An 18,188-nucleotide genomic window follows, 5' to 3' on the forward strand; every position below is an offset into this window, starting at 1 on the left:
CATGGACATCCCTCGTGCCCCTAGCCACTGGCCCCACAGGATAAACAACATAACTACTTTGATTAGCTTCCTCTGTGCGATGCTGACTGCTAGCCAGGCACTACGGGCATAGAGAGGGGCCATTTAAGGAATGGTCTCCAAAACAAAAAGGCAAATGGGCTACGGGTCTCTGAGCTCCTCAGCTGGTTCAGCCTTTGAGCCCTTTTCATAAAAACATGAAAAATGCCAAACAACTTCAGACTCATGGTATTTTTAGCCCATATGGTGTTTCTGATTCTGATCCCCAAAGACACTGGCAGGATGTTCTGATAATTGCTCTCAGTATTGAAGTATCCCTACATCCAGTTAAACCCCTTCTACAAGTCCACTGCAGAACAAAGAAAGCTTTCTAGAACGCTCTCGTATTTCCAGCCGGCGGGGCGAGACACCCTGCTGGTACTTGCCCAGCCGTGCTCCTCCTCCAGTTTGGACAATAAAGTAGATACTCTGCAAGGACAGCTTTGGATTCATGACTCCCCCCACTTATTCCTGCCACATCCCAAAAAGAAAGAAAACTTCTCCATCGTTTCAGGTCACACCTGAGGCCTGGAGAACTCTCCATGTTAAAGCCAGGAAGGAAGAAGCTGCTCTGTGGCCACAAACCAAGCAGGAACGTGGTCGTTTCAGAATCGGTCCAGAGGCCCCAGTGGAGAAGATCCACTAATTCAATGCATACCTTTTGCTTCTCTTTCTTACCTTTTCTTTGGCCCTGAGTTGGTCAAACATCTCCTGAATCTCATGTTTCCAGTCATCTTGCAGGCAGTGGAAGGAGTCCTTGGGCATTTCAAAGAAACCAGACTCCTCTATGGTAGTTAGCTGGTCCAGGATATTCGTGAAAGATGGTCGTGAATGGGGGTCAGGATTCCAGCAATCTGCATGGGGCACAGGAGTCAGCAGGAAGCATTAGCGGACAGAGGCAAATGTAAGATTTAGGGTACGACGTGACCTCATTTGACAGAAAACCACCTCTCATTTCTCCTTCCAGAAATAGAGACTGGGACTTAGGGAACCCCAAACAGGGCTCAGGAAGTAAAGCAATCTGCCCAACATCACAATCACCAACAGTGAAGCTGGAAACCCAGTGCAGCAGCTCTGCACCCATTGCATTCTCACTATTGATTTCACGTAGGTAAGGCAAGTCCAAAGTGTTTTCTTGCATGAACAACAGCTACCACAGTTTATCAAGTTACTGCACGATTCCAGTCCTGACAATGGGTAACTACACCTTGGGCCCCAATTTCCCATAAATAAATGAGCTACCCTTCCCCAACTCAATGAGCTGATGAGAAGGCAAGGATGAAAAGCATGGGAGTCAGGAAAAGTGAATTCTATCTACGCTCAGCTGAGCCACTAACCAATGGAGTGACCACCTATCCATTTAACCTCTCTCAGCTTAGGATTTCTCGCTGACAAAATCATAGGGCTTGCCAAGATGAATTTTAGAATTCCTTTCCTCATAGATCTTCATTTCTATATGTAAGACACTCAGAGGTCTTGAGATAAAAGCTGCTATACCTTCTCACTTTGGATTAAATAATAATATTCTGAAGCACTGGATAGCATCCTTCAGTTTCTAAGCTACGTTCTGCAGTCACTAGATGGACAGAAGGGACATCGGTGACACCAGTGTAGCAGGGTGCTGACATCATCTTGTAGTAGCTCTTCCAACCATCTTCAGGATTCCTCCCTGATTCATACTTCACCTCCTCTTTCAGTTACTGACCCTGCAGAACTGGCCACAATCTATCGAGTGCCGAGAGAAAAATAAACGGTCTCCAGTTTTGTTCCAGCCAGGGGGCACTCACCTTCCATGAGTTTGGCAAAAGGTTCCGGGCATGTAGAAGGAATGGGAAGGGCAAGCTTGTTCATGGCCACTCCATAAGCGACTGCTAAGCCATCGATTCCTCGGAAGGGCACCTCACCGGTCAGGAGCTCCCAAAGCAGCACCCCATAGCTAAGGAGAGGAAGAAGACAGAAGCCGCACCATGAACCATAGGTGCAACTTCATGCAAATATCTCGCGAGGCTTGGACGAGCATCCCACAGCCTCTCTGACATGTAGGGAGACTAACAAAACAGAAGTACTGCTATAATATAAAAGGGAGACCATAAAGCCTACCGGCTATAAGCGAAAACTCTGGAGTCAAGCACACTTGGTCTTTTTCCTCAAATTCCTTATGTGTGAAGTGCAAATAACACAAGCAGTCTGACAAGGCTGTCATGAAATGAAATGCACTGCTCTAGTGTTTTAATCAGTGCTCAAGGGCCACATCTATTTTGTGGTTGCTATTGTGAATGTAATACACTGGGAGAAGAGGCAGGCTTCTGGGAATACATTTTTTCCTGCTCTAAGAAAACTTCAGCTTAAGTCACAGATACATTAATTTTTATTTTTTTTAATTTTATTGAAGTATAGTTGACTTATAATGCTGTGTTTAATTTCTGCTGTATAGCAAAATGATTCACTTATACATATATACATTCTTTTTCATATTCTTTCCCATTATGGTTTATCACAGGATATTGAATGTAGTTCCCTGTGCTATACAGTAGGACCTTGTTGTTTATCCATCCTGTATACAATAGTTTGCATCTGCTAATCCCAAATTCCCAATCCTTCCCTCCCTCACCCCCTCCCCCTTGGCAACCACAAGTCTGTTCTCTATGTCTATGAGTCTGTTTTTGTTTCGTTGATATGTTCATTTGTGTTGTATTTTAGTTTCTACATATAAGTGATATCATATGGTATTTGTCTTTCTCTTTCTGACTTACTTCACTTAGTATGATAATCTCTAGGTCCATCCATGTTGCTGCAAATGGCATTATTTCATTCTTTTTAATGGCTGAGTAACATTCCATTGTGTATATATACCACATCTTCTTAAACCAATCGTCTGTTGATGGGCACACGGGTTGTTTCCATGTCTTGGCTATTGTAAACAGTGCTGCTATGAACATAGGGGTACATGTATCTTTTCGAGTTATAATTTTGTATGGATATATGCCCAGAAGCGGGATTGCTGGATCATATAGCAACAGATACATTTTTTTTAGCTTTATAAAAGCAGAGAGATGACCACCCGAAACAAACATATTTTGCTCCTGTGAAAGATTTCTTTCAGTGCCCACTAGGTTGAATAGATTCCTGCCCCCATCAGCGCGAGTGCATCCTTAAAGGTGACATCTGTCTAATTCAAAGGGGAAAGTTTCACAAGGGTGGACTGCGTCGGTAGAGCAGAGCAGCGCATCAGCTGTGAGGGCTTCAAGTTCTTTCGCTACCTTTCAAGTTCACATGAAGAATTTCTTTTCACACGTTCTGTGAGTTAGGGAATGGGGAGCACAAAGCTTACGGAATAATTATTCTATGAATTCACAATCAGAACCAGGCAAACTCATGTAGTGTTTAATCCTTCCAGGAATAAGTCAGGACCAGAAACCATAAGGCCATGAACAGTTGGAAGAGGGCCTCTCCTTATATTTTCAACACAAAGCTCAATTTTTTGGTAATACTCATCAGTAGTTTACAACCAACAAGAAGACATATTTATTTTAAAAAAAATAATAATAAACCCAGCAACTATTCGATCATGGTACCTTGTATGTGCAGCATGCTAAGACATTTACAAACATGATCCTGAATCCCTACAACAAACCTGCAAGGTAAGTATTATCATCATTTTGCAGATGAGGAAAGCAAGTTTTAGATAGGGTTAGCAGCATATATTAAGGGCATATGTGGAGTAAGTCACGGTGGACCTGGACCAGTTCTCAATTCTTTCTCCCTAGAATGCCCTTCGACCAGTTCTCTGCTTGGTAAACTCTACTAATCATCTTTCAAGATATGATTCAAATTCACCATCATTTATTCATTCATTTTAAACATCTACTAAATATTTACTATGCATCAAACTCAATGCCAAGAACTGGGATACAGGATAAAAAACACAGATCTTATCCACAAAGAGACTACCAAGAGGAACAGAAAAAGCATCAATTAGAATATGGAAAGAGGAGTCACAACAGAGATACTATGACAGCACAAAGGAGGGTCACCTACACCAGACCAGGACGGAGGCAGGAGGTAGCTGAACCCTGAGTGAAACTTTGCTAATTGAGGGAGGAGCCAGGGCTCCAGAGACAGGGATCAGAGAGCACAACAGCATGGGCTTGCCCTCAAAGGATCCCATGGCATGGCCTGGCATGGCTCCAAAGGAGAGCAATGTGCCCACCAATGTGCCAGGACATCCCGGGGGGTCTCTACAGAGGGACCCTCAGAGTGGACTGGCCAGTGTCCTTGGACAATGGCTTTCCCCGAGTGAGCCCTCCAAATACTATCATTTTCTCTATGTATTTTGACAGGAAAAAAAAAAAAAAGCCTAGTAGACTGGTAGTTGCAGGTCTTGTCTTGTCCTGACAAGAAGGTGGATCTTAGTCTGAGGCTGATGGGAACAATTGGACACTTTAGGAAGCCTCCTGACACCACAGCATGTTACTCAGCCCTTGTTTGCGCTGTCAGGTATTCTAGTAGTTTGTTTACCAGCCTGTGGGCTCCTAAAGGGCAGGGACAGTAGTTCCTAATCTTTGCATTCTCAGGGTCTTGCCCAGGCTCTGGGATGCCTAGAGGCCCTCACGTAATGAATGAATTGGTGGGTGGGTGTAAGAGTGAGTGTGTAGTCAGATGGTCCTTCAGGCTGCCCTGGGTGCCCCAGAGTAAGCCCCAAATATCATTGAGAACTATACTAGGACACTTCCTGCCAAACCTTTCATGTGACTTATCCAGACAGCAGTCATGCTGGGCAGCGTCCACCAAGTGACCTCTACGAGCTCTCAGCGTTGCTAACTAGATTCCCGGTTACAGAGACTCCCATCTTCAGTTGCCTGCTCTCGGCATTACTGCCCACTTCCACCCTGAGGAACAAAAACTCAAGGTTCCCGAAACCCCTTTCTTCCATCCAGGCAAAGACAATCGATGTCCCAAGCCTAACCACCTGGAAAGACAGGGTATTTTCGAAGATCCAAACATGTGTCCTGTTTGTGTCCTGGCGTTTCCTCTGTGATGGTGTTTACACTGAGCTCTACTCCGTGGAGATGTCTCAGGCCACCTGGAAGGGAAAGAAGCCAGGGACCCTCCCCTCCCAGCTTCCACAAGGGCAGCTCTGCTCTCACCTGGCTTGGTCCTTTGTTAATGGGCATTCCGTTCCATGTGAAGGGCTCTACAACTAGGAAAAGTGGGAGAAGTGCTGCTCAAGAAAGACTTAGACAGACTTGAGTCGAATGCCTGCTTTACCACTTACAGCCGTGGGACCTTGAGAAAGCAAGTTCACCTCTCCAAACCTGTTTCCTCATCTGTGTAACAGAGACAGCAATCCCCACCTCATAGACGAGCTGCAAGGTAAGAATAACAATAACTACCCCGCAACCTGAAACTGCCATCTATGGTTCGTAAACACCGTGTGCTTCCCTCTCAGAAAGGCCTGAAATGAGAAAGTGGCTGGGGAGAGCCGTGCCGAGGGGCACCAGCATTCAGGGAAGAAGGCTTTCTGGGGATGACTAAACCAGTCAAAGTGCTCCTCTGCCAGCGTTCCTCTGTATTTTTATAACAGAAGGTGGGTGATGTAAATGAAGGCTTGGTGCTCCTCCGTCAGGAACAGAGTCCAAAAAGGGGGCTGGAGAAACACACATTAGATGGATCTGAGCCTCAGGGAGAGGTGGACAGGAGAAGTCCACATGATTCACCTCAGGTTTAGCCTACTTTCTTGCCCTCCCAGGGTTAAGAGAAGGTCAAGAGGTCTGTTCAAGACTGTTTACAAGCAGCCTCGAAGTACCAGCTCAGCTTGAACTCTGCCTCGGAGTCCCTTCCCCCCAGAGAAGTGCCAGACCCCACAGTGCTGCCAATGATTTCCCAAGAGTCGAAGCCTAAACCCAAACCCTCAGGATTGCTCCCTGTGCCAATAATTAACCACCTCCAGAGGTGCAGTCATCTTTTCCACTGTTTGATAATATCACATGTGGGAGAGGGATGTTTTATTTTTTTCAAAATGAAGAAGAGCCCTAGAGTGAATAGCAACCCTTCCCAACCAAAGGTGCAGCAATTCTGTGCCTGTGCTGGGCCAGGGCTGTTTTTCTTATTAACCTGCATGGACTTTAAGACTGTTAACTCAGGGACCCATCCTCCAAAAAGGAGAGGGTGTCCCTTGAGCGGGCTCCTGCACTTGGTCATCAGCTTGTGAGCCCACATCCCAGGAACCAAGCTGACTGTTTAATAATCTTTGGCAAAGACAACTGAACTACCATATGTGAAGGTACTTTGTAAACTGTTAGGTAACACACAATTTACTATTCTTGCTGTTAACCAGACCCTCATTCAAAATGACAACATATTTACCAACTTATGTATAAATGTATATGTTAATATATTGATTGACATAATAAATACTTATTAACATGGCAATATGTTCATGCTCTGTTACATTCAAAAAGCAGCTTACAAAATAGAATGATCCCATTTTAAGGGATGGGTGGGTGATCACAGGAACAGGAATAAACACACCAAAATGTCAACATAGATTATCTTTAGAAGTGCGTTGTGGGTGATTTTTTCTTTTCTTTCCTTTTCTTTTTTTGTTTATCCATATTTTCTATGTTTTTTCTATAGCGAACATGTTTTCCTTCCGTAATTTAAAAAACGTAAAATGATTAATTAACAAAATGCCTCCACCTCATCCTACACACGACAGGCAGAGAGTCACCGTGGGACGATGGCCTCTGGCTGTCACCAGTGCCCTCCCTGCACCACACAACCAAAGGGCAAGAACTGCTCTTCTTGAGGGGGGGTCTGGGTCATTCTTATCCTACGCTCCACCACAGCACAGAGGAGGCCTAGAGAACTGTACTCGAAGAACAGTGAGACAAACTCAGCTGGCCCCGGGCACCCACCAACTGCAGAGGCCCAAGGCCCTGCGTGAGGTCCAGGAGGGGAGTGGGAGGGAAGGGGGTTGGATTCAGGTTCAGCCCCGTACCTGACACTGGAGCCATACCCTTACCTTACACACTCAAGGCCCATAAGGTAGAAACAAGATAGAAATAAAATGATACATGGAAGACACCAAGCTTGTTTTGCAGAATACCAGGGAAACCACAGATATGCAAACAACCTGCTGACAGCCCCTTCAGGCACACTGAGGGACTAGGACAACCAATGGTGAACTCTGATAGTGAACTTTAGACATCACAGGCTGACAATCCACCCCAGGTAGCATAGGAAACCCCCCTGAATTTGCACATGCAACCCATGAAGAGGCATGAAGAACAGTTGAGTCTGGGCAGAGAACTCCAGAAATGTACAAATTACTTTCCACCGACCATTTCCCAGCTCACCCGCCCCCCTGCCTCTTATTCCCTACTTCCGTGATAAACATGCTGCTCAACAGCTGATCAACTGGGTAGACATATCTGAGCATTGCCTCCTGCCTCCTTGCTCGGCCACCCTGCAATAAATCCTCTTTCTCTCTGCAAAAGACCGTTGCCTCGGTGTTTGGTCTTTCCATCATACAGCGGGAAGCAAGTCCACTTGCTTGGTCGTAACAGAGTAAGTATGTATTCAACAAACATTTCTTGGAGGAATAAATGCATTACGAGTCAGTCTGGGAACCAGCTCTGTCCCAAGTTCCTAGACATGCTTTGGCCCTCTTGGGACAGGCTGCTGGGTCCCAGGCATGGTGGGCCAATCACCCTGGAAGAGGATGCCCAAAGCACAGGAGTAAGAGTATATAGATGGTGACGTGGCTAAAAGCACAGAGTTTCAAGAGACACATATCTAGTTCAAATCACAGCTTTACCTCTACCACCTGGGTGAACCCAGGCAACTGATTTCAATCATCTAAGCCTTGGTTACCTCATCTGTAAAACGGAAATAATAATAGCTACTTTTGGAGTCATCTCCAAATTAAAGACAAGCTTCTTGCCATGGATAAGCTCTCTTTCCCCTTTTCTGTGGGATATAATTATTCTGAAGTCACTTTCACTCAGATGTAACCATTCAGAAAAGAATAACACGCCGAGGGATGCTGAAAGGACCTGAGTTCCTGAATGATCTCAAGGTGCAAAGCTGCCCCACCAGCCTAGACAGGCTGGACTACTCTTGAAAAAGAAGTACATTTCTACCATCAGTAGGTCTCTTTGCAATAGCAGCTTAGCTTAATTAATACATTAACTAATCTCATTAGCCTACAGTCAAGCAATGAAAGTGTAGGTTGAAGCATATGAAATTGCTGCTTTTGTGGGTGAAAAACAGTTGAATATCAGGATACAGCTCAACCTAATGAGATCTAGTCAGATATTTTAAGGAAAGGAAAACTCTTTTCTTCACAATAGGTACTTCACCCATAATTAATGTGTAGTGAAATAAGATTCAATATACAGAAGCTATAAAACATCACTGAAAGAAATTAAAGAAGGTCTAAATAAATAGGAAGATATCCCATGTTCATGGATTGAAAGACAATATTATCTAGATGGCAATACTCCCCAAAGTGATCTACAGACTTAACATAATCCCTATCAAAATTCTAGCTGCCTAATTCTCAGAAACTGACAAAATGATCCTAAAATTCGTATGGAAATTGAAGAGATTCAGAATAGCCAAAACAATCTTGAAAAAGAAGAAAGTTGGAAGACTCACACTTCCTAATTTCAAAACTTAGTACAAAGCTACAGTTCTTAAAACAGGTGGCACTGGCAAAATGGGAGACACACAGATCAATGGATTAGAATTGAGAGTCCAAAAATAAACTCTTTCATTTGTGGTGAACTGCTTCTTGACAGGGATGCCAAGACAATTCAATGAGGAAAGAAACAGTCTTTTAAACAAATGGTGCTAGGACAACTAGATAGCCACATGTAAAAGAATGAAGCCGGACTCCTACCTCACACCACATACAAAAATTAGGTCAAAATGGAACAAAACGGAACAAAATGGACCTATATGTAAGAGCTAAAATTACAAAACTCTTAGAAGAAAACATACGTATAAAACTTCATGACTTCGTTTCTTAGATATGACACCAAAAGCACAAGCAATCAAAGAAAAAAACTGATAAACCGAACGTTGTCAAAATTAAAAATGCTTGTGTTTCAAAGGATACCATCAGGAAAGTGAAAAGAAAACCCACAGAATGGGAGAAATTATTTGCAAATCATGCATCTGATAAGGGACTTGTATCTGGAATATATAAAGAACACTTTCAACATAAAAATGGAAGGACATATAACCCAATTTTAAAATTGGCAAAGGATTTGAACAGATATTTATTCAGAGAAGATATACAAATGGCCAATAAGCACATGGAAAGATGCTCGATGTCATTAGGGAAACACAAATCAAAACCACAGTGAGATATACCACTTCACATCCACTAGGATGGCTATAATAAAAAATAACAAGTGTTGAGAGGATGTGGAGAAATTGGAACCCTCATGCGTTGCTAATGGTAATGGCTGTGGTAAAAAACTGTCTGGCAGTTCCTGAAAAAGTTAAATATAGAATTACCATATGAATCAGAAAATTTCACTTCTAGGTGTATACCATCCAAGAGAACTGAAAACATATGTTCACACAAAAGCATGTAAACAAATGTCCATAGCAGCATTATTTACATTAGACAAAAAGTGAAACAACCCAAATGTCCATCAACTAAAGAACAGACAAATTGTGGTATACCCATATGATGGAATATGATTCAGCTATTAAAAGAATGAAGTTCTGAAAAACATATATGAACCCTGAAAACATTATGCAAATGAAAAAAGCCAGTCACAGAAGATCACATACTGTATGATTCCATTTATATGAAATGCCCAGAAGAGGCAAATCCATAGCAACAGAAAATAAGTTAGTGGTTGCCAGGGTGTAGGGGTAGGGGTAGGGGGTATTAGGGAATGACTACTAATAGGTATTGAGGGTCTTTTTGAGTGATAAAAAATATTCTGGAAATAGTTAGTGGTTGTCATGGGTTGAATGGTGGCCCTGAAAAGATATGTCCATGTCCTAATACCCAGAATCCTTATTTGGAACAGAATCTGCCCCAGAGTCTCTGGAGAGAGTATGGCCCTGCTGATACCGATTTCAGACTTCTGGCCTCTAGACTGTAAATTTGTATTGCTTTAGGCCACCAGGTTCGTGGTAATTTGTTCCAGCAGCCTTAGGAGACTAATAACAATGATGATCAATGTAAAACATTGTAAATTTACTAAAAACCACTGGCTTATACATTTTAAAAAGTGCACTTTACAGTATGTGAGTAATACCTCAATAAAGCTGTTATTTAAAATATACACACACACAAGCTCACTTTACACCAAGTAAAATATACATACACAACAAGCTCACTTTACAACAAGAAGCAACAACTTCATAGATGAGTTACGATGATCATCTACAGTCCTTTCTTTTGCCTACCAAGGTGATGCTACTGTCTCACAGTCATGAGGATGCTTACTCTGTAGATGCTCATCCTCCCATCAGTGGGAGAAAGATTTTTAGACCCAACATGTCCTTGTGACCTCTTGGGCTGACATTAACTAAGGGGAACGGTTGGTCTAATCTTTGACTCTGCAGTTCTGGGCGCATGCTTGAGACCTATCTTTTCCCATTTCTATATCAATGCTCAACAGGCAAGACAGAGCCTTGACTAAAAGCTTAACTGGATAACTGGAAAGGATAATTTCCAGCCCACGCAGAAAAAAAGAGACAGCACAAACAATACTCATCAGCTGAAGGGCTTATAGTGAGAACAAGTCCAACGGTAACAGCCACTGTTGCTAAGGAAGCCAGGGTGACTGTGGGGAAGGTCTCCAGGAGTGTCTGGGTACCCTCACCACCCTGGAGGTCAGTACACACTGCCCCTAGAATCTCCTGGTCCTTCCTAGGGAGCAATCACCAACACAAAGGGGCCTACACAGAGGTGGTACTTGCCCCATAGCACCGGGGAGATTTCTGGCAGATGAAGGTGTTAGAAACTGTCCTTTGGCAACGTGGGAATTAGTGTAAATTGCTCTGAAGGGGTCACCTAGACCTACCTGGGGTGCCTGGGATTCTATGCAACCTCAATTCTCCAAGTCCCGAAGCATCTGTGCAGCCAAAATAGATCTGGGGGGCACTGACCCTGCACCTCTGGACCTTACCTCCACACGTCGCTGCCTTTGGAAAACATGGAGGCACGAATGACTTCAGGTGCCATCCAGGCATACGTCCCTGCTGCGCTCATCTTGGTGGTTCGGTGCCATTCCCGAGCCAGGCCAAAATCGGTGATCTTCAGAACCTTTTTGCTCAGGTCTCCGTTCTCCACCTTCTGGAGGATCAGTACTGGGCAAGGAAAGGAATACAGAAGAAACCAGAGTCTGCGTGAATCACAGGGAAACCACACAATACAGACCCCTCCCGCCATCCTCTTGTCCTGTCCTGCAGGCTCCATCACGTGGCTACCATGGGTGGATGGTGGGAGCCACCATCTTTAAACACCTAGGATGCATCCGTTTTGGTGCCAAGTATTTTACAGGCATTATCTTCAACCCTCGCAACAACCTTACGAGGTACATACCATTGCCATCGCTGCTCTACAAACAGATGAGGAAACTGAGATACAGCACCACTAAATAAATCTTCCAAGGCCACTCAACTAATAAGCCAGGACTGAAACCCTGGCAGCCTGGCTGGAGAGCCTTCCCTGTTGCCATGACACCATACGGCCCACTCACACCCTACAAAAGAAGAGCTGTGGGGTCACAGCCTACCCTTCTGAGGAGCGGATACCTGGCCTTCCTGACTTCCAGGCCGCCGCTGGGCTTTAAGCACTCTCACAGCACCAGGAGTGGAGGTGCCTGCTGGGCTTTTAAGGTTTCCGACAGTGTCTCAACAGTTTCCATGAACCTTTCCACGTTACTTTATTTAAAGTCTTAAGAAAGCATGTCTTAGTTTCAGGTGTACAACATTGTTAACCAACTATACTCCAATATAAAATAAAAATTAAAGAAAAAAAAAGCATGTCATTTGGGCAGAGATTTTCCCTTAATCCAGGAGCTCACCAGCACCCACTGGGGAGTGGCTGACAGGTTGGAGGTCAGAGGGCACACACGCTGATGCTCACCCACATGACGGCTCCAGCGAGAAGCATGCCCTCGTGGGAGCCAATCTCCCCCAAAAGAGCAAAAACGCCCATTGACTAAAGTGCCGTAAGCAAAGGCCAGAAACCCTGCCTGAGTCGGCAGCTAGCGAGCTCCTGGGATATGACGAAGCCGAGCCTCCATTTCCACAGGTGGGACGGTTCCAAGGGCCCTGGGTCAGGACCACCTCTGTGGGCCAGAGGCTGAGCCACCGGGAGTTCAGAGCTCTGTACATGGGATTTCAGGGAAGGAAGGAAGGTTCTCTCTGCCGTTCAAGTCTAAATGGGGAGAGTGGGGTAAGGGGGCTGGATTTTGGGGCAAGAGCCGCAGGGAGTCCCTCAAGTCACACGACGGTACTTTTCTCTTCCTGGTCCCCCAAACCCCGCCCCGGCACACGTCCACTGAAGTGTTACATAATGAAAGGACGTGGGCCAAAGATCTCTACGTCCTACATGCTTCCCAGAACATCAGCAGTAAAGAGGGATTACAAGCAGCTATAGGGCTGGAAGCATAAGAGAAGTCAGTGCCAGCCACTCCCTAGATCTAATGGACTAAGCCTCCTTCCTCCACACCCTCCCCCCTGCTCCCCTGACACACCCCACCCGCTCCAACCTTCTAGCATCCTGATGGGTCCAAGCCTCTAAAAGCTTGGGCGGATGAAAACGAACAAACAAAACACAACTTCCTACATCTCATCTAATCACAAAACTCTTTCCAGATTCTTCTGTGCCTTTCTCCTCTTCTCTGCGGGTAGACAGATAACGGACTGACATGCATTCAGACTGCTGGAGAAGTGGCACCACAGAAACCCACCATGCCCTCTGCAGTGGCGGCAACCAGGGGCTGAGTATTTCCCTGAGTCGCCTTTAAATGGAGGATTCAGAGAGAGCCTTTCCCCTTACAGATCTAATGGGGCTCAGTCCTGTCACCCGAGGCCTCCAGGTGGCTGGGAGAGGGTGAGGTAGGAGGATGGTAACAGTTTCACGATGCTGTATGGGTCCAGCTGAGCTTTCTCAGAGACTCTGCGGGAAAGGGAAGGCAGAGAGGTTTAGATCCTGCGACAGGAAACTGGATTTTACAAATGGGATGGCATGCTGAAGATGATTTTTAAAATACATCAGTCTGTCAGATGGCTTAAGAGGGATGGCCGAAAGATGAAGACGGGGCAAGAACCAGCCCAGGGGCAGTCTGTCTAAACTGGAATGCATTTAGACAGTGCACGTCCAGCCCAGTTCCACCTAATCTCCATGACTCCCTGATGCCTTACATCCAGCTGACCTCAAGCATTTATCCCAACAGGAAAAATGCCCCTGAAGGCATCTGAGTTAGAAAGCCCTGGCCTAGGGGTCCTGCCCCCAGCAAAGGAGAGCAGGCTATGATCCTGGCAGCTAGTAATTCCGGCAATGATTCTCAAGAACAGTGTCCTGAAATACTGATATCTACCAAGTACGCATTACTATTAACAACTAAAGCAACAAAGTTTGTGAAAGCTTTACTTTTTTTATTTTGAGATTTTAAAAATTGAGATGAAATTCACATAACATGAAATTAACCATTTTAAAGTGAACAATTCAGTAGCATTTAGTACATTCACAACGTCGTACAACCATCCCCTCTACCTAGTGCCAAAACACTTTCATCACCCCCAAAAAGGAAATTCCACACCCATTAAGCATTGTTCCCCATTCTCCCCTCTTCCCAGCCTCTGGCAACCACCAACCTGCTTCCTATCTCTATCGATTTACCTATTCTGCATATTTCATATAAATAGAATCATACAATATGTGACACATCTGGTTATTTCACTTAGCATCATGTTTCCAAGGTTCATCCACATTGTTGCTCATACCAGCACTTTACTCCTTCTTCTGACTGCATAATATTCAATCATATGTATATACCACTATTTGTTTCTCCTTCTGTCCATTGACAGACATTTGGGTTGTTTCCATCTGTTGGTTACTGTGAATCTACTATGAACACGTGTACACGTATACTTGTTTGAGTACCTGTTTTCAATTCTTTAGGAGTGGAATTACTCGTTTATATGGTAATTCTATGTTGAACTTTTTGAAGAATCAGCAAACTGTTTTCCACAGCAGCTGAACCATTTTACGTTCCCATTAGCAATGTATGAAGGTTCCAATTTCTCCACATCCTCGCCATACTTGCCATTTTCCTTTTTCTTTTTATTATAGCCATTCTAGTGGACGTGAAGTGGTATCTCACTGTGGTTTTGATTTGCGTTTCCCTAATGACTAACGACGTTGAGCATCTTTTCATGTGCTTTTTGGCCATTTGTATGTCTTCTCTGAAGAAATGTCTGTTGTTTTGTTGTTGAGTTATGAGTTCTTTATATACGCTGGATACTAGACCCTTATCAAATATGTGATTTGCAAATATTTTTCCCTCTCTGTAGGCTGTCTTTTTACTTACTTGATAATGTCCTTTGATGTACAAAAGTTTTTAAGAAGTCCACTTAATCTATTTTTCCTTTTGTTGCTCATATAGTACTTTTGATGTAATACCAAAGAGCTGTCAAATTCAAGTTCATGAAGATTTGCCCCTATGTTTTCTTCTAAGAGTATTACAGTTTCAGCTCTTATATTTAGGTTGTTGATCCATTCTCCTTTAATTTTTGTATATCATATGAGATAGGGGTCCAACGCCATCCTTTTGCATGTGGATATCCACTTTTCCCAGTACTGTTTGTTAAAGGGGAAAGCTTTACTTTTTAAAACAGAGTGGAGCATAGTTCTCCCCAAACATGTTTTCCTGTGTAGGAGAGAAAGGTTATATTCACAGCAGCTTACTTATCTGTACCACTGCTGTGAGCCCATTCGAAGCTTCTACCGCTGACAAGCAGCTGCAGCAGTAACAAACTATTGTGCTTTACTTCTTGGAAAACTTAAGGGTGTTTTATCAAAATCTGGTGGAGTCCATGAAAGTGTATTGTGTAAACCTCCCCTTTCATGGGGGGCAGTGGAACAAATGCTGAAAACTAACAAATCCAAGTCAAGAGGGGCCCAGCCACGATAGGAGAAAGAGGGAGAAAAAGATGCATTTGAACTAAAATCCTAGTGATTAACCAGATATAGGGGCTTGATGGAGAAGGGAGACATCTCCCGCCTTTCAGACATGGGTGACAAGTTGAATGGTAGTGCCCCTGAGAAGTTGAAAGACAAAGCCCATTTGAGGAAACCAAGTTCAGTCTGGGACATAATGGATTTAGGGTGACAGTAACAACAGTCAGTGCAGAACAGAAAAAAAAAAAGAGCAGACAATCTAAATCCCAGGCTTGACATTTTCTATGTAACCCTGGGTAACTTTCATAGACTCTACATCTCTATTCCTGCTTCTATAAAATGGGGATAAAGTTTAAAGGCAATACAGTAATAAAGCACCTAGCAGAATGCCTGACACATAATTAGGAACTCAGGACATTACAGCTATCATTACTACTATTACGACTAAGTGTCTCATACATAAGTGGAAACCATGGGACTCCAAGTTCAAGGTATTGAGAACCCTGGTAGGAAGCCTGGCAGGCCCTGACACATAATAACCATGTAATAAATTTTTACTGTATAAATAAATGGAATGGTTGATTAAATAATAATGATAGCTACCCATTATTGCTCATTTACTATGTACAGGCATACCTCGTTTTATTGTGTCTCACAGATACTGCATTTTTTACAGATTGAAGGTTTGTGAGAACCCTGCACTGAGCAAGTTTATTGGTGCCATTTTTCCAACAGCATTTGCTCACTTCCTGTCTCTGTGTCACATGTGGTAATTCTCACAATATTTCAAACTTTTTCATTATTATTACGTCTGTTATGGTGATCAGTGATCTTTGATCTTACTGTTGTAATTGTTTTGGGGAACCACAAACCATGCCCACATAAGATGGCAAACTTAATCGGTAAGTGCTGTGTGTGTTCTTGACTTCTCCACCAACTGGTGTTCCCCCATCTCTCTTCCTCTCCTCGGGCCTCCTTATTCCCTGAGACACAACAATACTGAAATTAGGCCATGTAATAACCCTACTATGGTTTCTAAGTGTTCAGGTGAAACTCTCTCACTTTAAATCAAAAACTAGAAATGATTAAGCTTGGTGAGGAAGGCATGTCAAAAGCCAAAAAAGGCCAAAAGCTAGGCCTCTTGTATCAGTGAGTCAAGTTCTGAATGTAAAGGGAAAGCTCTTGAAGGAAATTAAAAGTGCTACTCCAGTGAACACACGAATGATAAGAAAGCAAAACAGCCTTAGTGCCAATATGGAGAAAGTTTTAGTGCTCTGGATAGAATATCAAACCGGCCACAACATTCCCTTAAGCAAAAGCCTAAACCAGAGCAAGACCCTGACTCTCTATGAAGGCTGAGAGAGGTTAGGAAGCTGCAGAAGAAAAGTCTGGAGCTAGCAGAGGTTGGTTCATGAGGTTTAAGGAAAGAAGCCGTCTCCATAACATAAAAGATCAAGGTGAAGCAGCAAGTGCTCATGTAGAAGCTGCTGTAAGTTATCCAGAGATCTAGCTAAGATCATTAATGAAGGTGGCTCCACTAAACAACAGATTTTCAGTGTAGATGAGACAGCATTCTATTGGAAAAGGATGCTACCTAGGACTTTCATAACTAGAGACGAGAAGTCAATACCTTACTTCAAAGCTTCAAAGGACAGGCTGATTCTCTTTTTAGGGGCTAATGCAGCTGGTGAGTTTAAGCTGAAGCCAATGCTCATTTACCATTCCAAAAATCCTAGGGCCCTTAAGAATTACGCTAAATTTACTCTGCCTGTGTTCTCTAAATGGAACAACGAAGCCTGGATGACAGCACATCTGTTTATAACATGGTTTACTGATTACTTTAAGCTCACTGTTGAGACCTACTGCTCAGAAAAAGACTCTTTTCAAAATATTACTGCTCACTGACAATACATGTGGCCACCCAAGAGCTCTGACGGAGATGTACAGTGAGATTCTTGTTGTTTTCATGCCTGCTAACACAACATCCATTCTGCACCCCGTGGATCAAGGTGCAACTTTGCCTTTCAAGACTTAAAACTATTTAAGAAATACATTTCTTAAGGCTAGAGCTGCCATAGTATTTCTCTGATGGATCTGAGCAAAGTCAACTAAAAACCTTCTGGAAAGGATTCAACATTCTAGATGCCATTAAGAACATTCATGATGTTCAAAATATCAACATTAACAGGAATTTGGAAGAAGTTGGTTCCAACCCACATGGATGACTGAGGGGTTCAAGACTCGGATGGAAGAAGTAACTGCAGATGTGATGGAAACAGCAACTAGAATTAGAAGTGGAGCCTGAAGATGGGACTGAATTGCTGCAAACTCATAATAAAACTTTAACGAATGAGGAGTTGCTTCTTAATGGATGAGCAAAGAAAGTGATTTCTAGAGACGGAATCTACTCCTGGTGAAGACCATTGAAATGACAAAGGTAGAATATTACATAACACTTGGTTGATAAAGCAGCTGCAGGGTTTGAGAGGACTGACGCCAATATCAAAAGAAGCTCTACTGTGGGTAAAAGGCTATCAAAAAAGCATTGTATGCTATAGAGAAATCATTTGTCTATAGATGAGAAATAAGAGTCAATCAATTCAGTAGACTTCACTGTCTTATTTTAAGAAATGGCCACCCTGATCAGCCAGCAGCCCTCGACACTGAGGCAAGACCCTCCACCAGCAAAAAGATATGACTCACTGAAGGCTCAGATGATGGTTAACATTTTTTTAGCAATACAGTTTTTTTTTTTTTTTTTTTTTTTGTGGCCTCTCCCGTTGCGGAGCATAGGCTCCGGACGCACAGGTGCAGCGGCCATGGCTCACAGGCCCAGCCACTCCGCGGCATGTGGGATCTTCCCAGACCGGGGCACGAACCCGTGTCCCCTGCATCGGCAGACGGACTCTCAACCACTGTGCCACCAGGGAAGCCCGCAATAAAGTATTTTTAATTAAGGTATGTA

General features: G+C 43.7%; 1 protein-coding gene across 2 annotated transcripts in view; it reads right to left on the reverse strand.

Annotated features, from left to right (window-relative positions):
- MAP3K9 (mitogen-activated protein kinase kinase kinase 9) overlaps positions 1–18,188 on the reverse strand; it is a 71,633-nt gene that overhangs the window by 14,943 nt on the left and 38,502 nt on the right. For both annotated transcript variants that reach the window (XM_032624287.1, XM_032624286.1), the window contains exons 3-5: positions 11,220–11,400; positions 1,845–1,993; positions 736–911 (exon numbers count right to left, since the gene is read on the reverse strand). In XM_032624287.1, coding sequence (XP_032480178.1) covers positions 736–911; positions 1,845–1,993; positions 11,220–11,400 — 506 coding nt within the window. The remainder of the gene's footprint in view (positions 1–735; positions 912–1,844; positions 1,994–11,219; positions 11,401–18,188) is intronic.

Source organism: Phocoena sinus, chromosome 2 (assembly GCF_008692025.1).
Source record: "Phocoena sinus isolate mPhoSin1 chromosome 2, mPhoSin1.pri, whole genome shotgun sequence".
In the NCBI taxonomy this organism is placed as follows: Eukaryota; Metazoa; Chordata; class Mammalia; order Artiodactyla; family Phocoenidae; genus Phocoena; species Phocoena sinus.